We start from the raw sequence: 26,009 nt of genomic DNA on the forward strand, positions 1-26,009 counted from the left end.
CTGGGGCTAAACCACGACAAGTATATTTTACTTTTTCTTTACTGGACTATCTTTATCCTATGAAATAAGTTATAGATAAGAATAGCAATCAGTAACAGTTGTTAAACATATGAACACTTGGAATCAATGAACATATGGGAGAGACAGAGGAATTTAATTACCATTTTTGTGAATACATGCTATTGCTGAAGCAACACTCTGAAGAATGTGCCTTGTCTCATTTTCTGAACAGTGTCCTTTACTACAAAGAATTTTTTCTAAGTTCTCCATCCTCACACAGCTCCATTACAAGATACATCTACTGATATTAAAAAAGACAGAATGTTATGATTTTGTTATTTATGAGTTTAGTTTCTTTAATATAATATATATAACTAATAGCAGTGCTCCAGCTGCAATGACCTAGAACCCCAGTGCACTTGGTATTTTATGAACAGAAGACAACAGACAATTGGCCTGCCACAAATATTGCCAGTGCTTACTAGAACAAACTCTCAAGCTTTGAAAGCACATACATTTAAAAAAATGTATAATACTACTATAATTCCCAAACAAGTATGACTAAGTATGGATTCAGCTTAAAGCCTCTTCCATTCAGTGCATCATCAATGGCTTTTACAGAAAGTACCTAAGTACCTAAAGTACCTAAGAAAGTACCAACATTTGAAAAAATATAAAATGCAACTTCTCAGCAACTGGAAACAAAAACTGTAATACATTACTCAAATTAGACTTCTCACCAATTCAATACCCCCCAGGAAAAAAACCTACATTACAGCTAACAGCAATTATTATTTTACATGTGTTAACTGCACTATTTTAATATGGTGCTGTCATTATAAAGTCCTGAGATCTTTTCTGTTCAGCTCAGCAGTAACACCTTTCCAACAAGTCATACCATAAGTTAAAGACAGAGTAGTAGTAATTTAACCTCAGAAATAAGATTTCCACCATTCTTTGGCTTTATAACAATTACTGAAACAGCAGACGTCTGTAAAAAATTGAAAGACTGCTTACTTGCTGATGTTTCCCCTTGTTTGAAATGTAACGGACATACAAGAGGACCACTTTCCTTATAGACCGCTATGGCAAACAAGTAGAGGAAAGAAACAATGCTGTAATTTTCTTTTCATTATTGTTGCAATAGTTCTGAATAGAATAGGAAAAACAATTTTTAAAAAACCAGATATGAGACTTGGAAGAAGGAAGAAATGCAAACCTAGGCTGTAATAATTGTCTCTGCCTATCAGAGACCAGCGAACAAAGCAAGCTTAGTCAGGTATTTCCCTTGACATAAACTGTTTTTGGCCTCTGTTGAACGGCTAGTTTATATTTCTGGCAACAGTGACTTAGCAGGAATTTAGAGGAAAATAAAATATAAATATTTCCACAATGTTTTGGTCAAAAGCTGTAAGATTTGTGTCAAATTACCAAACCATTAAATAAGTTATATGATAAATCACAGGATAAATTACCATGGAATAGAGATGGTTCTTTTGTTTTTTTATTCTTCAGTCTACTGACATAGCGCAGCAGTAATGAAATCTTACCTTTGGTGTCTCAAGCATCTCTTCTAATTGTATCATACGATCATAGCTCACTCTCTTTAAGAAGATCACATCCCATTCAGGTAGCTTCATGGCAGAACTTCCTTCTTATGACGGGAAACACATTTTACACACATAACTATTTTTCAACAACAATTTATTTTTTAAAAAGCTGTAGGATGTATTCAAAAAATTAATAGGTCTTATATTCAGAAATATAACTACCAAGTAAATCCTAGCATATTTGCAGGATTCTTTCCATTGAGCTAATAAATTTGTCCTGTAACATCTTACAGTTTTAAATGCACAGTTCCATGAAATAACCTGTAAGCCTTCAAGCTTGAGTAGTGTGAAAATGTTCGTGGCTGTATGCAACAATTTTCACACTATCCAAACACACCACATACCTATGAAACAAAAATACTTTACTTAAATAGAATAGGTGATGATTAATAAGCATCTAAATTATTATTGTCCATTTAACAGTTTGAAAAGTTTAGAATATCAAGAGGAACAAAATAATGTATCTGAATTTTCACCTGGAAAATGACGAGTTTCAGTATTCATCATGCAGCCACAAAACCTTAGGTGTAAAATTGTACCACTATATTCATACTGACCTATGAATGTAACATTTTGTGTTCCTAATTGATACCTTACTTTAATTTTAAAAATTAAAATAAATATTTTTTAAAAACACCTTTCAATTGCATATACTCTTTAACCAGATTTGGATAGTTTGGAATCTGATATGCAAACATCTTTTCAATTATTCTTTCATGAAGGAATAAGAACCCTAGCTTACATGGTTAGACAATAGAGTTGAGTATCTTAAAAACTCATGCAGCTTCTAGCTTTTGCTGCAGAGGCAATGACTAGGACACAAAATACTTGAAAAATGAGAATAAACATCTACACAGTTGAAAAGAGGAAATCTGGATCTAATATGACATCTTGGTGCTCAAACAGAGACTGGGAAAAGATGAATCATCAAATCATAGGAAAGCTAAGAATACTTTAAAGAAAGTCATCTATCTACCTGATATTCACCTTTTTCCTGTTAACTTTTTTGATAGCCCATTTTTTGTTGGTAGTCCTGTGTTTTACTTCCGTTACCACCACAAAGCTGCCTTGTACTAGTTACCTTCCAAAAGAATATATTTAATAAAGAAACAGATAATAAAAAATATAACTGCAGCTTTAAAAAAATTTCTTAATATATTTATTATCCATGAGTTTAAAGTAAACTAAACTTTGCAATGAAATGTTTAAAAGATGTCTTTAAGAGCAGAGAAACAATCTGATTTTTTTCAACAAAAATATTTACAGATTTTTATACTGGATATGTTTCAGTCTCCATGAATGCTCACTGTAAGTTTTAAGCCCAGCAACTTGTAGAGTTCACTATGAGTTTTCTACTTCACTTTGCAAAGTACCACAAGCTATCGCCGTACTAACCACAATCCCAGAGGAGTAACAGATAAGGTACAATTCTGAAATATTAAAAACAATGTGGTAGTGTGCAAAGAAATTGCTAGCAGTTTTGACTTAGAACAGCAACATGAGTACAAACATGACTTCAGAAACAAAATACTTACAAATTCTAATTTGTGGTAAGATTAAAGTTCTAAAATTTGCTTATCTGCGCAAATGTCTGTACACAGAGCACATTGGCCACAGTTCAGCACCCACAGCAAACACTCTGTGACTTTGCTACTGGTACCCAGACCCCTGCCAGGGTTAGGAGGAACTCCTGACTCCACCACGCAACCTGCCTCCATCATCTCACCCATCTCAGTGATATCACCCCACCACTTGCAATTGCCTGGAATTCCATCATTGCTATCTAGGAATTCTCTTTACTTTCAATGAAATTCCCACACGATTTCTGGGAAATTTCCCTTCTGCTTTCCAGGAGTGCCCATCCCCACCACAAAATGTGTTTTGTAGTATTTTGTCTCATTCTATCTAGGAATGCACTCCACTACTTTTCAGGAGTATCCCTCTGCTTTCTAGGCATTAACCTTCAGCTTTCTAGAAAATTCCCATGATTTCTGGGAATTCCCCCTTTGCTTTATAGGACTTGCTTGTGTGCTTTCTGGGAATTCACACCCCAGCTTTCTAGGAATTTCAAGTGTGTTTTCTAGAATATCCCCCCCTTTGGCTTTCTAGAAATTCTCTAGATGTTCTCTACCTTTGCAGGTGTTCTCCCCCCAACCCCCACCCTGCTCTCCTCCTATTTCTGCCTTCCACTTTCTAGGATTCCCCCTGTGCTTTCCAGGAATACCCTCTCCACTTTATAGGCATTTCCACTTTCCTTTTCAGGAAATCTCCCCATTGCTCTGCAGGTGCTTCCCCCATGTGCCTTCTAGGAAATCCCCTCTGCTTTCTAGGAATTCTGTCCCTACTTTCCAGGATTTTACCTGTGCTTCCTAGGAAATTCCCATGCAGTTTCCCAGATTCCCATCTGCTTTCCACAAATTCCAACTACCAAAATGCTTTCTAATAACGCCCCCCTCTGCTTTTTAGGCATTCCCTCTACTGATTTCCAGGAATTTCTTGTGTGCTTTCTAGGAAACCCCTCTTGGCTGTGTAGACATCCCTCTGCTTTCTAGGAAATTTTCCAATCACTTTTTCCAGGAAGTTTTCCATATGCTTACTAAGAAATCCCATCTTTACTTTGTAGGAATCCTCCTCACTGCTCTACAGGTACTATCCTCATGCTTTCCAGGATATCCCCTCCATTTAGGGATTTCTTATGGCCTCAAGCTTCATCAGGGGAGGTTTAGACTGGATATTAGGAAAAATTTCTTCACTGAAAGAATGGTCAGGCATTGGAACAGGTTGCCCAGAGAGGTGGTGGGGTCAATGGTTTAGGAGACACGGTAGTGTTGGGTTGATGGTTGGACTTGATGATCCTAGAGGTCTTTTCCAACATTTATGATTCTATGATTTTCTAGGAAGTCTCTCTTCTGCTTTCCAGGAATTTACCTTGTGCTTTCTAGGATACCTTCCACATGCTTTCTAGGAAGTCTCCCCAGTGTTTCATAGGCATTTTCCCCTTTATTTTTCACATATTTATCTCCGGTATCCAAAATAATGTTGACTCCAGAATGTTTTGCTGAGTAGGACACACCTCTGTCTTTGCCAGAGGTACTACAAAGGTTGTGAAGGGAACAGCAGGGGGAAGCAAATTCTTAAGTTGCAGCAGCTGATGGAATAATCTGCAGAGGATGGAAATCAAACATAGAGACATGTTTCACTTGCCTCATCCACTGTCTAACAAATACCCATTGACTTCTCTGGTCTCCTGGCAATTCGAATACCAAGACAGTAAATGGATAGTCACTATATAAATGCTAGTGGTAAATAAAACAAACAAAAAAAACACCCCACCATCTTCCACAATGGTGAATTGCAAAAACTGTCTGTAGTTGAGAATTTACATATTAAAAATGGTTCTTAATAAAGTGGCATTCACTGAATATAACACTAAAAAAAAAAAGTATGTTTCACATAAAAAGAGTGTAATTTAATCAAACTTTCTCACACATTTTTCATAAAACTCCTGAGATCTAGAAGTGGATACTGTTTAGATGTCAGCAATGAAATATCCAACTAGAGAGCTACTACAGGTTCAGTTGATCAGGGTAATAAAGGTGACTATCCAATATAATCCAGTACTACTTTTGCAGTATCACAAATATCTATGGCTACATATCTCTAACTTCCTTGTTGAGACTTGGTGCATCCTCCTACTAACTACATTTTCCACATAATTCATAAAAGTAATTGGTTATATATTCAGATATGACTCATTTAGGATGATAGTTACTTTATACCCATGTGTATGAATATAAAGAAATGTATATGTAGAAATGCTACTTGAAGGGGGACCCATTTCTGTTAATATCAAAAATGATGGATTTTATTCTGAAATTTCAATTTCAGTGCTTTTTAAAAAAATTTATTTTCAGTTGTACATATAACACAAACTCCTCCAAAGGCTTTTACAATTTTCACCCGAACAATTTTAAAGCCTACAATATTAAAGAATCTCTTCTTTAATATTGTATATAATTCTTTATATATATATAGAATTCTTTATTATGATACAAGGTAAATATGTCTCCATCAATGTGTTAACTACTACAGGAATGATAGGAAGAGAGACTGTACATCGATAAGAATGAACTATGGAGAAATTAAAAACAATCAACTTCAAATCCAACTTCTGCCTAAATTTTTTCACCTACTATCATTAGTACACACTATTGCATAGCAGAAGAGTATCATATTTGAAAGACATCAGGAGTACAGTGGGTGGTAGGAAAAATGGAAGATTTCCCACCACATGCGAACTTTGACTCCTAAAGTAAAAGCTTGATTTTCAAAATATGCTGAGCATGCAAATTTCATTAACTTCAATGGAATGTGTGCATTCCCAGTATTTCCAGCAATCAAGTTAATTGTACTTAGCATACTGTTCAACAGAGCTGTAAAGCATGTGACCTCAGAGCTCAATTCTTCAGGGATTGAGTCAACAAATAATCCAAATTTGGGAAAGACTGAGCATGTATTTACTGACCACAGGATGGATTAACTAATTGGGTATCACCCGATTATTTTTGACATAGATTTAATTGTTTTACTTAGTTCTTTATTTTTTTCTGTACATAGTTGCCTAGACATAAATCCTTAGACCAATTTATAACTTTACAGCTTATAAACATAATCTAACATATGTTAGGCTACTTGCAGGACTAATAAGCCCTTTAGAGTATGCATTTATTTCTTCATCAGTTGATACAGTGGTAAGAAAATACATCTATTGGGTGTGCATACAAACCTTCTACATGAAATGACTCAAGCTTAATAATTAAGGCATGGTATTACCAGATAAATATCACTACAAACAACTACATTTCAAAATGTTATGTAATTAATCCCATTTATTATATTACCTTGAGGTAAAACAATAATGCTAAATGTCAAAAAAACACCCCAGTTTTTAGAAGTTCAACATTTTAAGTTAACTTATTCCACATGTCTTCCAATGAATAGATTCTTTTAAACAGTGAAAAGCTTCTGCTGTGGAATTCCTGTCATACCTACCTGGTGTGACTACCCCTCTGGGTTTTCATTAATTTCTTGGAACCTAGCACTTTCTATAATAATTAAAAATAACATCAGGTTGTCATTAGGTACAAGAGTCCAAAAACATCCTCTGTGGAAGAGTTTTTACTCCATTATACAATACTTTAAAGAATTAATTGGGAAGTATAATCCTTGCTTTACCTCATAGAAATAAGCACTAGTAACTGTTGAATATGAGGAAATACCTACTCTTGAATACAAACTTCAAAAATACATAGCAAAGGAAGATAGGACAAATTCCAGTTTGCTTACCTCCCCTATGCATGCTGGATCCTTCAGAAGGTGAGGCTGTTATCCTCTCTGTCAATGGCTGTTTGGCTGGATGCCTCTGCTAGCGCACCTCCAGAACACATAGGATCTTTGTTGCAACGTGGGCAAAAAAACCACAATGTTGCTTTGTTCAAATGAGGTACATTTGAGGCACATGGTACCTTTTATGGTCTTGCCCTCACTGTTTCCAGGCATCTGTTCAGTCCTATAGAGGCTCTGCTCAAATTAAATAAAAGCAGGAATGTGTCCGCTGCTTGAAGAATCAGAATAAAACCTGAGAGATGAGGGGGCTAGTGGAACACGAAAGCCTTGTATTCTAACCACAACTGTCTGCCACACTGACAGGAATTTGATAAAACACAGCATTTGGATGGCAGATCTGCAAAAAGCAAAACAAACAAACAAAACCAATCAAAATGATACTTCAGCTTGTCTATCTACAGATTGCTGGTTGCATTCGGAGATGGAAAAAAAGCATTTTTCCCACCAGACGGTTCAAAACTACAATCAATTTTTCCTTAAAGGAAATGGTACACAACATATTTTCAGAGGATTTCAATGTACTTCATTAAACCTAGGAAGCTGTTGATCTGGAGTATCAAATAAAAAAGAACTTTTGCTTCTAACTGGCACAATGTGAGAATATACTTCCACAGTACTGCCAAGGCAGTGATAATGAAAGTAAGTACTTCTGGGTACCCCTGTAATTCCCCTGGAGAGCTACTGATTTGCACATGATTCCTCAAAGTCTACTTTTCTCAAAAAAGAAGCTGCACAAAGAGGCTCAGAGGGAGATAAAAAGCACAAAAAAAAGCATACTTATCTAAACATTTTCAGGCAAAGAGGCTAAAGCTCAACTCCTCCACAGTGGAGAACTGAGAAGAAGCAATACCTGAAAGTGTTAGGGGATTAGCTAGAGAACTATTAACTACCTTTAAGCCTTGGAAAACCATCAAGTTGAAGATGGTCAACTTCATAAGATTTGTTCTTGCATTTCAGATCACTGCATGAGTGAGGCACTGAAAACTGCTGATACCAGTTCACCTCCTGCAGAACAGGAGCCTGATTGCCTACACTTGTAATCATCCCTCACTGAGCACCTACTCCCCACACTGAAGTAGCTTCTGCCCTGCCCAGCTGTGAAAGGCAGCACCCCTTATCTCAGGCAATCTGGGGCTTCAGTCTATGGAGACTACCCAGCTGACGGCATTTTGGAGACGGATATACAAATGAGATAAAAGATGGATCCAAGTTTCAAGAAAATGGAAAACATTGGCTTAAGCTGAGAGTGTACAGCTTGTGTTTCTGCAGCAAACAAGGACCAATTTTTCAGTAGGCATTCTGCAAGGTCTTCTTTGCTCCAATACCTCTGATGCACCTCAGAGATAGACTCAGACATCATTTGCACATCCTTAAGTCCTTTGGTTCCTCCCTGTCCCCTCACTTCCCAGATCTAGGACTTTTCTTTTTGAATGACAGATGCTTATTAGAAAACAATAGTACAAAGTCCTTACATGCAGGTAAAAACTACTTAAAAGAATGTTCTTTTCTGATATAGTGCTTTTATAATGAGAGATAGCTTCTGATTTCACTCGATAGCCTATATTTTACAATTTACAGGAAATGTGAATAATACCCTATTTCCATATTTAAGCCTCTGACAATATTAGTACTCTTATTCCTACCATATAAGAATTTTTAACTGTAATATGATAAAATTATTACAATATTTGATTCTTCGCAACTTACCGGAAAAAAATAATGTGATAACTAGCACAAAGAAGAGATAAGCTTAATGATACATACAAATATTTTTGTTCTCTTGTAGATATTCTGGAAATATAAAAACAGGCTAAAATAATGACTTTAGTTTACATTTTGCTTCTGAACAAAATTTGTGTTAAAAAATTCAAAAATTAGTAAAATCTTCTGCTCACAAATCAATAAACTGAAGGATACATCTTTTTTTTATCATTATCAATAAGAATATGCAAGAAAGGAGGGAGTTCTTTTCCAGAAAATCTTTGTGAACTCTTCATCTAGCCATGAGAAAGTACTAGCACTAAAAGATTAGTTATAAATAAATAAATAAGGGACAGAGGGGCCTACAGCTACTTTAAAGTAAACTACTGCCAATAGGAAAAAAGAAAAAAAAAAAAAGAAAAAACCCTGCTCCTATGTTAGCTTTTCCTTGAGACTTCCTATTCTCAATACTTTAATCACCTTCTAGGAGTCACATGGTCTTCCTCTGACCCTTATGGATGCCAGTACTGCAGACACCAGGCAAACTCTACCACAACTTCTGTGTGCACCTAACAGAGTATTTTGCAATGTTTTATTAATCCCTTAAGCTAGAGACTATAACAACAGATTTAATTAACCAGTTAAAGAATTCATAGATAGCATGGCAGACAGCCCTATGGATAGATAAAAATGAGAGTAGCTAAGAAGAATCCAGAATACAGCAAGACTAGAGAATACTCTGGAATACATAGTACATTTGTTACATATCCTTTGATAATAAATATCCAAAATCTCAAATGCTCCAGGAGTGAATTATCAGCCTTAACCGCTCTATGTAACTATGAGAAATGCACATTTTATACAATTAGAAGCTATGCAGGAGGAACAGATGAATATTTGCTTTGTTTTTAATTAACAGGGACAATATATTATGCAAGTGGCATAAACAGGGAAATAGCAGAGGAGGAAATGTTACATGACAGCTTTAGGCACCTAGAAGCACTTCTCTGACATATTTGCAGCTCGCTTTCTTTTCCATTGTCTATTGACAATATGATCAAAAAGCAATTTGAAGTTATTTTTCCTTCCCAACCCAAAAGTATTTTTAGGTACTTTTGATCAAAGTTACAATGGTGAGGGATCCAAAGGGAATGTGAGCTCACATCAATATATTTAGTTGTTACTGGTCAAGGCAGATACACTAATAGACACAGTGTCTGTCGTGAATAAAGAATGGTCACACACTAGGAATTCCCACTTTCAACTTTCTGCTGTTGAAAGATAGGAGCTATGGGGCTCATACATCAGAATCTAACATACCACATCTTCTTTTATTTCAATTCCTCTATGATTTTTAGCATCTACAGTACCTGAACTTGATAAAAAAAGCCAAAACAAACCAGAATGGTGGTGTTTAAGCCTTATTGATTACTCATTTCTACTTTTGGCATATCTGCTTCTAAACCAATCAGAAAGTAAATCTTCTTTCTGGTGTAGCACCTCCTTTGGGAGCTGAGAAGTTACGGCACCCTCATGCCACCATTTTCTTTACCTGTTAAATTAAGATAATGCCACTTATCACAACTAATGTTGTAAAATATTAATATATGAAAAATAATTTGTACATGAAAACAAGTACTGCAAGAGCTATGAATTAATCCTGTGCCCTCCTCCTACAATTTTACTTATAAAAGAGCAACACCTAGAACACACAAAAGCAGGGTCAGAACCTCATTGCAGCTGTCAATGTATGCATACAAAAGCAAGACGACAGTCTCTGCCTATACATAGATTACTACAAACTGCTCTAATAAAGCGGTGAAAATCTTTTCATGTTATGTAAGTTTTCCCAAAATCTGACAGTGCACCATTCTTTAGAAAGAAAGGCTAGAACTAATCTTACCCTCTTGCAAAAAATAAAGGCTCAACACAAAAGGCCTCAATATAAAGTATAAAAATAGTTGATCCTATTAGTTAATAAATACATAATCATTCATAAGGAGTATGTTTTTACCTTTAACTTAAATGAAAAGTATGTAATTACAAGAAAGTGAAAGGTGAATGCCAAGAAAGTCCATTATATATTCCTAGAAAGAGGGGTAATTCCTCAAACACATGTGGAAAATTTCTACAAAACACATAGAAAAGGTCTTGGAAAGCAGAGGGGAAATTCCTTGAATTTACAGGATGAAAATGTCTGGGCAGCACAGAGAAAATTCCTAGAAGGTAGATGCGAATTCCTAGAAGGCAGAGGGGAATTCCTAGAAAGCACAGGAAAATGTTCTAAAATGCACAAGGTAAATTCCTACAAAGAACAGAGAAATCTATGAAACACCTGGACAATTTCCACCTGGAGGGGAGATTTCACAGAAAGCACAAAGAAAATTCCCAAAACACAAGAGGTAAAATTTCTAGGAAAGGAACAGGGAGAAATCCTGAAAAGCACAGGGAAATTCCTGGAAATAAAAGAGGGAATTTCTAGAAGGAACATTGGCAATTACTAGAACACATGGGGGGAAATTACTGGGCAGCATAGGGAACATTCCTAGAAAGCAGGTGGAAAATAATTCTGGAAAGTGATGGGGAAATATACCTAGAAAGCAGAAGATCAAGTATCCTAGGAAGTACAGTGTAAACACCTAGAAAGCCAAGGGGTAAATGCCTAGAAAGCAAGACAGGAATTCCTAGAAAGCAGATGGAGACTTTCCTAGGGACTCACAAAATCAGGTCTTTCCTACACAGATTTACACTCTAGCATTAACAGTTGCATCAGTTTTTGTGTGTGCAGACACCAGAAGTGCTAGGATACATTATCATCCCTTCCCTTAGTGATAAAATAAGAAAAATATCTTGGCAGTGCAAACACAGATAAAGCCATCGTTTAGGTCAAACACTTCTAAGTACTTTCTCTTCTAGACTGATCTGTTTGTTTTATTCCGCAGCCACTAAGGGCCAGACACACAAAGGAAATGAGGCAGAATGTAGGGGTGACCTTCCCTACTGTGTGCTGCAGACACTCGAAGTCTGCTCACACACATGCCCCCAACTGCCACGCTTGTACTGGGAAAAATACAGCTAAAAAGTTATTGTGCATCTCAATCCAAACTGGGTTCCTAATGCAGTCTGCCCTGGTGGCTGCTTGGCTACAGATGCTCAGAGAGCACCCACAGCATTTCTGTAGGAGTGCTTTCACCCTTGGAAGCCTGAGGAGCAGGCTGCTCTGCCTTGCACAGCCACACAGGCAGGCTGGGGGGAACACAAGCCCCCCCATCACTGACAGACCCAAGTGCACATCTTGCACTCTCCCTGAAGACTATGACATTTTAGATTCAGCAGGGATCAAGACAGACTCCACCAGCTCTTCTGCTGTGACCATGTCTCCTCATTTGGCCATGTGTTAAAGGAAGCTGAAGACCTCCTCAGTTCTTTGAAGGGAATGGTTCAGGGCTGTCCTGCAGCTGAAGTCCTGGAAATACAAAGGACAAAAGACACAGCCCTTCCTGCCAAACAAACACTACTCTAAGGCAGCCGTGTCTCCCCATACACAACAGACTTGAGCTCTCCATAACTCAAACACCTATAAGGACTGAGACGTAGCATTGGCTGTGAATATCCTTCAAGTAGTTTGTTAATCTAACTCTAAATATGCCAGTGTTTTAGGACTTTAGAAATACTTACACATTATCTAGCTACATCAAAAGAAGCGTGGCCAGCAGGTCAAGGGAGGTGGTTCTGCCCCTCTGCTCCACTCTGGTGAGACCCCACCTGGAGAGTCTCCACCTGGTGGAGAGTCTCCACCTGGAGACTCCAACTCTGGAGTCCTCAGCATTGGAAAGACATGGACCTGTTGGAGCGGGTCCAGAGGAGGGCCACAAGAATGATCCGGGGGCTGGAGCACCTCTCATGTGGGGACAGGCTGAGAGAGTTGGGCTTGTTCAGCCTGGAGAAGAGAAGGCTCCAGAGACACCTTATTGCGGCCTTCGAGTACTTAAAGGGGGAATATAGCAAAGATTGGGGCAATGTCTTTAGCAAGGCCTGTTGTGACAGGACACTGGGTAATGGTTTTAAACTGAAGGAGGGTAGATTTAGACTAGATATAAGGAAAACACTTTTTAATATGAGGGTGGTGAAACACTGGCACAGGTTGCCCAGAGAGGTGGCAGATGCCCCATCCCTGGAAACATTCAAGGTCAGGTTTGACGGGGCTCTGAGCAACCATCTAGTGGAAGATGTCCCTGCTCATTGCAGGGAGTTGGACTAGATGACCTCTAAAGGTCCCTTCCAACATAAAGCATTCTATGATTCTATAATTATTTCCCTATATCCATGCCTCTGACAAATCTAGAACAGATGTTCAATTAAACTGTACTACCATGTTAGAATAAAACAGGTATTTTTTGGTATAAAAATACAGCCCATACTCACTTTTTTCTTGCTCCTCCTTTCTTATACTATTGGTTGTGTTTAATATTTCTGTATTATCCCTCACTTACACTGAGGATAAGTAAAAATTACAGTGGACTAATTTATTAAGAGATAAAAGAAACTACTTACTACTTAATTACTAGTGATGAGTAACAGTCAGTATTTATTAACCCAGCTATCTCTGACCTTCATTGATTAGCACCTTTTGTTCAAAATTTTTAAATACCGAAATGGGAGATTTTGAGAACCACATTCACATCTGTGCTACTAAATCTGCTGTGGTCAAGCTACATTTCTGTTCTGCACCAGCCTAATGCCTTAGTCTCCGCTATGTAGACAGATCTCCTGTTGACAGCATCGGAGTTGGAAAAAACGACTGCAGGATTAGATCCTACATTTCGATAGTTTTTATTTATAGCCACTTACCAAAAGTATACTAGAAAATGTCCAATTACTTCATCCTTGCAGATACACTAAAATATATTCATATCAGTTTCAAACTGACAATAAAGTCAGCACAAAAGCTCATGAATAAAGAGAAATTCTAGTGACAAGCTGCAGGAACCTTAAAGCAACTCAAACTGGCTGTAAGACAATGAAAAGTCAACTGGCATGTGCATTTAGCACAATGACCTTGAGTCATCAGTACAGACACACAGACAGATACATGACAATTTTAACAACCGGTCAGAAAGGGATGCTATTTGAATAAGAAAGTTGTCACAAAGAAATGGGAAAAGTTATCCATACCTTCCTTTTTTTGGCGACTTCTGAAGATCCTATGGTGGAACCATAAATGCAATGAAATAAATTTGGATTTCATTTACACAGAGATGTTTATGGTAATTCCAGTGAAGTCAATGAAGTTATTCTGCGTTTACTCCCAGGTCAGTGGGATCAGAATAAAACCTTAAGTGATTAAAATCAACAGAGCACATCATCTGTTGATACCACTGCCCAAAAAACTGCAATAAGCCTCAGACATGCTATTACCAGATTACACGATTTTACTGTCAGGTTGAGGAGTTTGAAAAGCAACTACACACTGTGGAGGATTTAATTTTCACAGGCAAAGGATCCTTTCTATCAATTAAAAAGACAAGATCATGTCATTTCTTCAAAGTTAAAACTAAGGTTTTTTCTTCTTGTAAAATGCTAGACAGAAACATTCTTGCCCTGTATTTTATGAGCAGAATTATTTTTATCTGTGGCTGCAATATGAAGAACATGAAAATTTGATTTTGCCTAAGAATGCCACATGATGCCCACCATGCAACACCACCAGAGATCACAATGCTGTTGATACCACCATTACAGTTGACATAACACTGTGAAGTGACCCCACAAATGGCAGAATCAGTGGCCACAAATTTGTTTAGTTCTTAGTGATGGTAAGGTGTAAAAACAGATTTGTCCTTCCAAACTCAGACGAAAGCTTGTCTCAAAAAAGGCTAATGGGATTACAAAAATTTTGGGACAGGAAACATCTGAGAGATCAAGTAAGTTATGGTATGAACCCAGTACTTCTAGATATCTGACAAAGATCTTTCCTTAACTCCACCAACATTAAAAATTTATGCTTTTTGGTCTTTTCATATTTTGATTGTAATTTCCCTTCTGCAATCTTCCTAAATCCTTGCTCTCTGCGTTTCAGAGTGCTAGGATGGTCAGTTAATTACTCTGAGTTAGTAAAGTAGACACAAAACTTCACAACTTTCTAGCTCAAACAAAAAAAATGAGCAAATATTCAATCTTTATTAACTTGGAACAATCTTTTTTAGATTACTTGCAGCTACTAGTTAGTAAAATTTAGCAAAGCAGAGGTCAGGTTGGTAGTTTTTTGCAAAGTAGAGTCCAAAAGCACAGACAAAAGGGCACTCAATTTTTCACAGCTCTGATTCAAGGTTTCTGGCTATCATTCTACACTCATGGTTATCCTACTCCAAGTTTGGCAGGAAAACAGGGTAAATATTCACACTCACCAAGTGCCAAGGCAGCCTGCGATGCTTAAAAATCAGAACTGGAAGTCTTGTCAGCAAAAGGAATTTATTATGACTCCACCAAAACCGGACCAGCCAGAAAGACCATATTTAGTAGCCAGTACCGACCGCTACATTTAAAACTATCAGAGAAGCCTATCAAGTGTACAGCTAAGCCCAAGGGGCTGGGAAACAACTAATGAAACGCATGGAAAAAATCTCGATTTTTGGCAGCCAAGAACAAGAAAACAACAGTTCAGACAAGCAAAATGTAATTAATTGTTGCCTGCTGAGTTACATTTTAAATTCCTTCCTGTACTCAGTAACTAGAATACCCAACCTGAAGCTGTGACTGAAAAATGTCTCAGTATTAATACCCACATCTCAGGCAATTTTGTTTGACATTGTAACATCCATATAATCTGCTAGGCAGTTGTCAGCGCACAAACCTGCAAAAAGGACATAAATAATATTTTGTTTTTATTAGCAAAATAATGAAAATCTTTAAATAAGGCAATCTATGCTAAGTTGTTACAGTACATAGTAACAACCAGTGTTGTAGATAGTTACAGAAAAACTAGCAATTGACACTTTTGGTGTATATGAATAAAACATTATTTTAGACCAAAAAAAATCTAATGCCTTGGGTAACTATTGAGATACACACTTACAAAATGTACAAATATACATGTAAATATGTATAATTTCACATCCAGCATAAGTGCTGTTACACTTCAGTTACATACTGTTCCTACTTTTTTTTGAGATTTTATTAAAAAAAAGTGATGTGTTTTGCACCTGTCATACTGCATAGCTATTTGACTGCTCAAGGATTACATTAGAAAGGGTAGAACATCAGAAGCTATTGCTGTAATGTCTAAAGGTCCAGTTCTAACATATTATGGAGCTGCACACAACACCAGTTGCTGATAATTTTCATTTACTCATATTTAACATTACTAAAAGACTATTTCACCTTTATTAATAAGAAAAGATTTTTCTCCCCTATTTTTTTCCTCCCAGATTTAAAAAATAAAATTTTTTCAGCTTTTTCCCCGAGCCAGTTGTGCTGGTTTTGGCTGGGATAGAGTTAATTTTCTTCACAGTAGCTAGTATGGGGCTATGGTTTGGATTTGTGCTGAAAACAGTGTTGGTAACACAGAGACATTTCAGTTACCGCTGAGCAGGGCTGACACAGAGTCAAGGCCTTTCCTGCCTCTCACCCCACCCCACCAGCGAGCAGGCTGGGGGTGCACAAGGAGCTGGGAGGGGGACACAGCCAGGACAGCTGACCCCAACTGACCAAAGGGATATTCCATACCATATGACGTCATGCTCAGCATATAAAGCTGGGGGAAGAAGAAAGAAGGAGGGGATGTTCAGAGTGATGGTGTTTGTCTTCCCAAGTAACCCTTACACGTGATGGAACCCTGGTTTCCTGGAGATGGCTGAACCCCTGCCCGCCCATGGGAAGTAGTGAATCAATTCCTTGTTTCACTTCGCTTGTGTGCATGGCTTTTGCTTTACCTATTAAACTGTCTTTATCTCAACCCACGAGTTTTCTCACTTTAACCCTTCCAATTCTCTCCCCATCCCATCGGGGCGGAGTGAGCAAAAGGCTGTGTGATGCTTAGTTGCCAGCTGAGGTTTTATTTGAAGTACAGCACATTGTGACAGACAAATCCCTAAGTTCAAAGCACTGGGAATGGCTTTGCTTAAAATAATCAAATGCAAAGAAAGACCTTCATATAAGAAATATGGCTAACTGCATGTACACATCAATGATAAACACACCCCAAAGAAAACTTTTATCACCTATTTCAATTTATTACTTCATGCGTATCTTTATGTTGCTATACATTAAAAAAGTACAAAATCCTAAATTACTTTTTTATCTTTCATTTTGTTCAAATGTTTCACAACTTAAGCCTATCATATTACAAGGCTCTTCAGGAGACTTAAATAGTATTAAAATACTTTCTTCAATTTGAAGGGCAAAATACCTGGAAAATTAAGGTCACATAATGTTACAAAACCTAATGGAGTATGGATTTCTGCTTGAAGTACTTCAACCAGAAACCTCAGTAATTTTAAATCTGTCTCTCCTAGACCTAATAAGTTTAAAAAGTTTGAATGAATGTCAGAGTATGTTTCATATACCATGCAATTTCTGAGCAGGGTGCAAATAAGTATTAAGTTCAGAATACTGAGCCACTATGGTAAAGACAAATCTTTCAAAACAAAAGCAGTCTTACAGGCCATTAGGAATAGATAGCTGCAGTAATATATTTTGAACCATGATGTTAATTTCTTGCACTACATTAGTGCTTAAATACACACAAACACCATAGTAATAACAGATCAAGGGGTTATAAAGCAGAGCTTGGCATGCTTAACATACATGCACAATCATATACAAAAAGAGCTGCACCTGACAGTTATTACCAGAGCATTTATCTGGCTTCTTGGATTATTCTAATGTCATCAATTATTTCTTAAGAGTACACAAACCAGTTAACATAAAGCATGAGAGTATAGCCTAAAATATCTTCAAACTACATTTTTTTTTTACTATGCTTCCACAGATTCTTTTTAAATACCTGACCTTTTATGGTCAATATCAGACAAGAAAAGCCACCACACTACTATTCAACCCCCAGAAGAGACCAGAGATAGCACATCAGACATTCTGAGCCCTGCTCAGCACAGGGAAGAGCCTGGGCTACTACAAACCCCCTGGTCAGCAGTTCATGATGACAGCACGTGAGCACGCAGCAGATTTCACAGCTGTGACCTGGTGTCAGGAATTCTGCTGCCTTTCAGCTACCAAATAAAGAAGGTCTAACACTATCTCTTGCCTAGAAGTAGAACCAGTCCTTTATAAAATAATCTGAGATGCCAGACATGGAAAAAGTAATTGACAGCCACGACTTGCTCAACTGCACATCCACACTACTTCAGTTGTCCACACAAAAGGAAACGGACAGAAATTGCCTTTGCCTAATCTAGCCAAAGTTAGTCATAGAAAAGAAGAAACCTACCTAGGTATTTATATAGGTTACATTAACAATCCTCCTGAAACCTACAGACAAATCAGCAGGAACTGAATCCAAAGCCAAAGGAAGACTATATTGCTCACAGATACTTCAAATAAGCAGGAAAACCAAGTACTACATTTCTTTTATTTGAAGCTGTGCTAAAGAAAGCAGCTTGATACAACTTCTGTTTTCTTCCCCCTGACTGAGCTTGGAATTTTTAACCCTTCTTTTAGAAGCTTAGCAACCTGGTTTCCGATAGATACTGATGTACATATGATACCTTTAAAATGGAGTACAGTCTTAGGTATAAAATCTCTAAGGTAAAAAACAACAACAACAAAAGATCTACTAACCTTTGAAAGGATGCTACCAATAAGACCTTATTTGGAGACTGTAAGATGAAACATTACATCAAAACATTGTAGCCTCTTTCCAGGAAAAGTCTGGCTAGCCACCTTCATGAAATATTAGAAGTGCTGTCACAAGACCCTGCTCTATCATGTGCTGTGTTCATGAATCACAGAATCACAGGTTGGAAGGGACCTCAGGGATCATCTAGTCCAACCTTTCTGGGAAGAGCACAGTCTAGGCAAGATGGCCCAGCACCCTGTCCAGATGACTCTTGAAGGTGTCCAACGTGGCCGAGTCAGCCACTTCCCTGGGAAAAGTAGAACTTTATTTTTTTTTTCCTTTGTGCACTGAGATTATAAACACATCAAGCTATGAACCTATTACCTGTTTGGCACAAGTATGTCACTCTATGGTCCACTGGAAATGAGTACTTTGTTTATTTGACTAAGCTGAAAAGAATTGTATCCTATATTTCTGGATAACTCTGAAATTTGGACAACAGAAAACCATAAAAGCCAGGTACTACAATAAAAATGCATTTACCAGATAGATTACTGAGGCTACTGAGACTGTGGCCAAACTGAAGGGCACGTACTTCCACTGTGCACCATAAAGCCCTGATTCTTTGGTAATTTGCATCAGGAACTGGACTGGGTCATGGCTGCTTTCCAGTGCACTGTGCTGGTTTTGGCTGAGAAGGGGTTAATTCTCCTCACTCTGTGGGGGTCGGCTGCCTTTCCAGCTTCCCGCGCTCTGCCGCGTGGCGGGGGGGGGACTGGGAGGGGCGGGGCCATGGCGGGGGCGGCTGACCCCGACTGGCCAATGGCAGGTTCATTCCGTACCACGTGACACCGTGACCAGTGGAGGCGGGGGGCCGGGCAGGTTGTGGCTCGGGAGCGGCTGCGGCGCGTGCGGTTTGTTCCGGCGGTTCGTTCCCCTCCCCCCTCCCTTCCCCCCCCCCCCCCGGGGCTTTGCGCCTCTCGTTGTTCTCCTTTACATTGCATTTCTGTTGTTGTTTCTTTTAATTTTACTTATTAAACTGCTCTTATCCCAACCCACGAGCGTTACCCTTCTGATTCTCTCCCCCATCTACCGGTGGGGGAGTGAGGGAGCGGCTGTGTGGGGCTGAGCTGCTGCTAAACCACGACATACACACATTAGGTTTTTATGGAAATGGATGCTTCTGGAGAAGCTGGGTTTTGCTCAGCACATTTTGGAATAGGTGAAGGGGCAAAGCAGAAGGGAGCAACTCTGAAGTAGCCTTCTCCAACTTAGACATTGCAATGGGAAGGTAAGTATTTGTCCAGAGGCAGATGAATGCAAATTCTCAGTTGCATTCTTTGTTATTTGCAAAAATAAACCTTTTCCCCCTTGTGCAACATCTTCTTCAAAAACTGTAATAAAAGTGTACTTATTAAAAGAAATCCTGAACACCTAAGATTTAACGACCCTGTAAACAAGTACGAGTCATGTAATGCAAGGAGTGAAGGTAAGGGGCTATTTCTTAGGTGGATGAGTACCAGGGCTCTCACAGGCTCAGTCAGCCTTCCTCTAGAGCATGGATTTTGACTTGCAGCTGCTTCCAGGACAACCTGATACCAGTCTTGGTAACCCCCATTAGCTTATTTCTTCCCACATTTGAGATCTGGGTAACTCAGATGCTCTTCCACACGCCTACTCCCTCAGTCAGCAACAAAAAGCACATAGTGCATGGCAACAACAATTAAACTGCAAGTTGTGAGGGTCACACAACTCTGAGCTCCCCAACGTGACCTATGAAAGAAAGATCCTGTGCAGCATATAGTCACAGGAGTACTTTTAAAAAAAATTACAACACTGGGAAGTGTTCCCCCTGCCAATGTCACATCAAAGATTCATGATGCCACAACAAACTTAACTGATCCTGAAGAGTTTGTTATGAGATTCTTATGCAATAAACCCAGGCTGAACAGCAGATGTAGATTTTCCAAAGCAAATGACCAAAACGAATGTGTCTCCAAGAATCCATGCAAGAATAAAGACGACAAGTAAATTCAGGCAAAATGGCCAGATTAACAGGTTTTATCTGGAGTCTTTCACCTGAAGCACTTCACAGACCCTCTCTCACTCTATGGAAGCTGTACAAACAGAATACATGAACACTACACAATCCTTCATGGCAGGAACAGAAATCAGATTTCTATCTGAAACTGCTTGGGAAGTGTCTGGTACCTGGCTAGACTGTGGCATGGATACCAAGCATCACTACTGTCTTCAGCTGAGAGCTCTCATGAGCTGACTCAGCCACAGTCTGCTGGTTCATATTTTTTAAGTATTGATATAATTTCTCTCAGTTGTGTTCCCCATATACAGAAGCTATGAGAGGTCATTACTACTGCATGAGGAAAAAAAAAAACCTGAAATAGATGTCCTCAGAAATCAGAACACCATATATAAACCTGTCCAAGACAAAGGTGATTCAAAACCATGGCACCAAGGTCTGTAGACACCTGGTATTTCACTGACTGCTGCAATAAATCCATGATGTGTACCTAAGAAATACAAATTAATACATGTAACATGTTAATCTGGGTACACAGTGAGAAGAATTCCTGCACAGAAATTCATCGCCATTCTGTTTTCATACAGGGAGTATCTACAAACTATTAATTCTGGTTATCCACACAAGTTAAGATGACTGCATTAAAATTGTGTTTCAATACATTAAGAACAACACATTGAATTTTATGCCAAAGTTATGTGGTGATTAGGAGCGTGAATGAAATTACACTGTGTGATTTTTAGCAGTCATTTAACACTTAAGACCAGAATGGTCCAACTGCAGTTACTTAGATCCTTCATACAAAAATACCAAACATAAACCCCCAAAATAATGGTAAATGTTTGAGAAAATACAAGCTCAAATTCTAGCAACAAGTCACAATGCATAGAATCTATTTGGTAAACAAGTTATTTTGAATCATGTCTGCTGCATCATTTATTTCACCCACAAGGTGGCATCTTTATTCTACATTTTCCTTCTTTAGTAGCCTGGATAAGACCAACATCTCCTTTATAAATACTGTAACCTCAGATGAAAAGTGGAGGCCACTGTACAAAGACATTAGAATTTATATTCAGAAATCATCAATATTTCTTCCTTTAAGATCAAATGTTTACTGATTTTACCATTGACGTAGGAATCAATTTGCAAGTCATGGCATCCAGTTCAACATTTTTCCAATTCAATTTGTCCACTAAACATAAAAGACAAATTGGTTTAGACATGATTGCAGAAAATCTCTTGGTATTCTGTGTACTAATACTTGGTACTCTCAGTATTAAAGCTTTAAAAATGAAAACTCTATAAACATGTATAAAGTTTAACCTGTAAAAGCTAGCCTTACACCTGTCTGATACTGATACAGTTCAGTCATGCAATACTTATAGATAGGAATTTTAAAATTTATATTAAAAAAATAAAATAAAACATCAGCTAAATATGTGCCTGCCAAAAAAGTATTCTGCACTGCAGATACATACTAGTAAATACAGTAAACAGCTATATCATTATGTATTTAAAATGAATTATAAAATTACAACTAATTAGAGATTTTACTGGGTCTGTGCAAATGCACTGAAGGTAGCACTAATTAAAAATTAATCGTAAATTACAGAAAGATTTGTCAGATGATAGTAAGGCAGATTTTAATGCAATGTCACAAAAGAGTAACTTTATTAGGAAGAGGAAAAAGCTAAGCAACCAAACATGCCCTTCATTCTAGAAGTTAGACTAAAGCTGCTAACTTGTTTTCATCGCTGTTCTTTTGTGTTTGGTTTTCTGCCATAACCAAATGTATGTATACCTTAATTCCATACTTTGTTATCACAGTCTGGGAAGGTACCAATTTTGCTTTTACATTAAATAAAAAAGTTCACAGAAACACACATGGTTGCGTCACATGAACACATGCTAAGCTAACTACTTTGTGCAAAAAAAAAAAAAAATCAAAATACCAAACATAATTTCAAAGACTGGAAGGAGGAAAAAGGGTACAGAAAACTGCTCCGGTGATCTTCCCAAGTATATCTCGTTCATGCATTTTGCTTAGATCTCTCCTGAAAATGAAAACTCAGTGGTACTAAATTACATGTCATTCATTTTTATACTGCCATTGACATGCAATTTGAACAGTAATAAAAACCAAAAATGTATCAAATTTAAGAATACAAACAGGGGAATGTGAATTACACGCACTCTTGCAAGATCGTATTTACTGAATAGAAATGTCAAGAGTAAAAGTTAATTCTTGCAGATACTTTACTTTGCCCATTCAACACAACTTTCTATATTTCTTCTTAAAGATTGCCTACCATTAGATTTAGTGTACCCGTTCCAAACTTCTTCAGTCTGAAGACCCCTAAAAGTTTTTCAGTAATAACACGAACTATTTCAGAATTTTGCAGACTGCTGTATAAAGAATATGAAATTGTTTCCATAGTTAAAACACAAGTGACATAAGATATGCAATAAAAAAGCACGTTCTTACATAAATAATTATCTTAGGCACTGGCCTGTGGCAATGAAATAGCCTCCAATAAACTATATGTGCTTGTTGTGGCGGTTTATTAAAGACTGGTTCTAATATAACTTCCTACCTTCCCTCCAAACTTCTGGCTTGGCTGACAGTAGATAAAAAGATAAATCACCTCAAAGAACCGTAACCTTTCTATACCTACATGCTAAAAACATGTGAGAAATTACACAAGCTCAAATCAAGGCTTTTCAGCCTTGGATAAGGAAGAAGATGAAAACACATATTGTTTCAGCAAAAAGCAGCAAACAAGCAAGCAAAGAAAGAAAAAACCCAAAAGAAAAGTCCATTTGGCTGGTCTTTTGGTAGCAGCTACAGGAGCATGAAGGAATCTGACATCATAAATACAAACTTTAGTCTGAGTTTATAATCTATTACTTGATGAAAATTTATCCAAAAAAAGTTAACACCTTGTGCTGGTTTTGGCAGAGAAGGAATTAATTCTCTTCACTGTAGCGCCCGTGGTGGTCAGGGACCTTTCCAGCTTCCCGTGCTCTGCCACGTGGGCAGGGGGCTGGGAGGGGCAGGGCCATGGCCGGGGCAGCTGACCCCGACTGGCCAGTGGGATGTTCATTCCATACCATGTGATGCCTTGACCAGTATATTAATGGGGGCAGCTGCAGCTTGGGGGCTGGTGGTGTTGGGTCGGCGGGCGGTGGGCGGCTGCGTCGCGTGCGGTTTGTTTTGGTGGCTCATTTCCCTTCCACCCTCCCCGCCTGGGGTTTAGCGCCTCTCACTGTTTCCCTTTCCATTGCATTTTTGTTGTTGTTATTTTGTTTTAATTATTAAACTGCTCTTATCTCAACCCACGAGCGTTACCCTCCTGATTCTCTCCCCCGTCCCGCCGGTGGGGGAGTGAGCGAGCGGCTGTGTGGGGCTGAATTGCTGGCTAAACCACAACACACCCATCAAACTTATGAGCTGGACTAGCATAAGAACAGAAGAAAGGAGATTTTTGTTATGTGTGCAATTGCCTTATGTGTCCAGCCACGGTCAACAGAGAGAGTCTTATTTGAAAGAAGGTCCTCTATTGAATTTTTTTTTAACTACACATGTGAGTTAAATACCTGAAGTATTTTAAGGTGGACTTGAAAACCTTCTACTACTATAAAAGATGAGGCTTACAATGTGATATACCTAGCTGTCATAGATTAAGGAAAGACAAGCAATGAAGGCCTTTCAAAACTGAAAGAAAAATCTTTTTGCTACAGAGATAAAGAAGTATAGTAAGGAGTCAATCAAGACAATGATGTGGTTTGAAAAATAAACTACAGAAACATTTCTGTCACATTAAATGGGAGCTACTTGTAGCAAAATATTCCTTATTTTACTGACATCAAACATGGGTAAAGATAATAGTCCACACACCCCTTCGCTGGAGCTTATACCCGGGCCTATCTGAATCATCAAGTTCAGTTCCATGAAGTGGCAAGCAACCACACAAAGGATGCTTACTTAGAAAAAAATCCACAAAACAATGTAATCCACGTGCTAAAATATACCCTATAGGTCGACAAGATTTTTCAAATCCCACAAGAAACAGAGCACCTGTTGCAGAAATTAACTAAATTAACCAAAACTATCAACTATCACAGACCACAGGAAGAAGGAAGTCATCAATGTCCTCTGCTCCTGCAAGAACAAATTATTTACTAAGTAAAATCTCCCTCCCTAACGTTCTCTGTTATGATATCTATTCCTTTCACTTTTCATATTTTAAACTATATATAAATAAATCACTCTAATCATAGCTATATGCTGTTTCAATACCATTTGGTATTTTGCTGAGAGCTGCTGGGAGCAGGCGTCCCCCATCTCAGCAATGGATCCAATTGCTCGTGGAGCTCCTGATGCTCTTCTGAGTATCCTTTGTTTGCTATTTCTAATTAGCATCTGTAATGAAAAATGCTAGACACAGAATATGCTGCTTCTCCAGGTGAAAACATTTCAACATCTAGAGAAATTAGAATGGTATAGAAAACTTAAAACGTTTTCTCACAACTCTATGAAATACTGGAGTATCAGGAATGTTTGTCCCACGCCAAAGAAAAATTTACTAAATTGATTCCCTTCTTATGAAATTGAAAGCACAGAAGAGAAGACATTACATACAAGCTGCCATTTCTTTTCTGTTGAAGTATTCAAAAAAAGTACTTTTCTGACAATTATTTCTCATACCAATACAAGGAATGAAGATCACAAGATTTTGCACACCTCCTGGACCAAATCTAACACAGAGAAAAATAGTTTTGGAAGTCTTACAGCTTGTGTGAAAATGTATCCTGACTATTTTCAAGGTAAAAATTACCATGTGCCGTAAAAATTCTAGATGGATAAAACATGTTTCTATTCTTCCCTCCCTTCAATACTGTTAAACAAAAATTAAAACATATACCTTTCTTTGAAATACAGTCAAGAATCATAAAACCCACTATTTTTCAATTCACCTGAGTATCCATTCATATCTAAAGGTATCACAACCATTTTCACCAGCAATTTTAATAAATAACCATCTTATTTTTATAAAGAAATAAGACCTTTTTCCTAATTAAGATGGCCTTTGTATGTAGATACAAAATTATAAATAATTTTTTAAAAGGAATAACAAAATATGAATATTTTTTTCCAAGTTCAACACACTCTTTCTACATGTACACAAGGAGAACTACTTTTATGATTGAAAGAAATGTAATAGCTAAAACATTTCATGGTATTAAGCCCTTTTCATATGACAATAATATAAGAAAGTCTGTTTTCTGACGGACAATAGCATTTTCTATATGTAATATAGAAATATTTTGGCTAATGACATGTAATAGTCCATATACGTTAAACGTTTAAGAATCTTAAGTAACAAAAACAACTGTTCCATTATAAACTGTGTATTAATGAAATTTGCCAATGAAACATGTTCAAATTGAGGGG

The 26,009-nt window shown here is 37.7% G+C and overlaps 1 protein-coding gene across 1 annotated transcript in view; it reads right to left on the reverse strand.

Annotated features, from left to right (window-relative positions):
- Window positions 1-26,009, reverse strand: part of STK33 (serine/threonine kinase 33) — a 49,179-nt gene that overhangs the window by 13,344 nt on the left and 9,826 nt on the right. Inside the window, 4 exon segments of the mRNA XM_064453269.1 lie at window positions 162-255; window positions 257-301; window positions 1,551-1,654; window positions 6,957-7,353. Of these exon segments, the coding sequence (XP_064309339.1) occupies window positions 162-255; window positions 257-301; window positions 1,551-1,654; window positions 6,957-6,969 (256 nt within the window). The 5' untranslated portion in view covers window positions 6,970-7,353.

Source organism: Phalacrocorax carbo, chromosome 5 (assembly GCF_963921805.1).
Source record: "Phalacrocorax carbo chromosome 5, bPhaCar2.1, whole genome shotgun sequence".
NCBI lineage: Eukaryota > Metazoa > Chordata > Aves > Suliformes > Phalacrocoracidae > Phalacrocorax > Phalacrocorax carbo.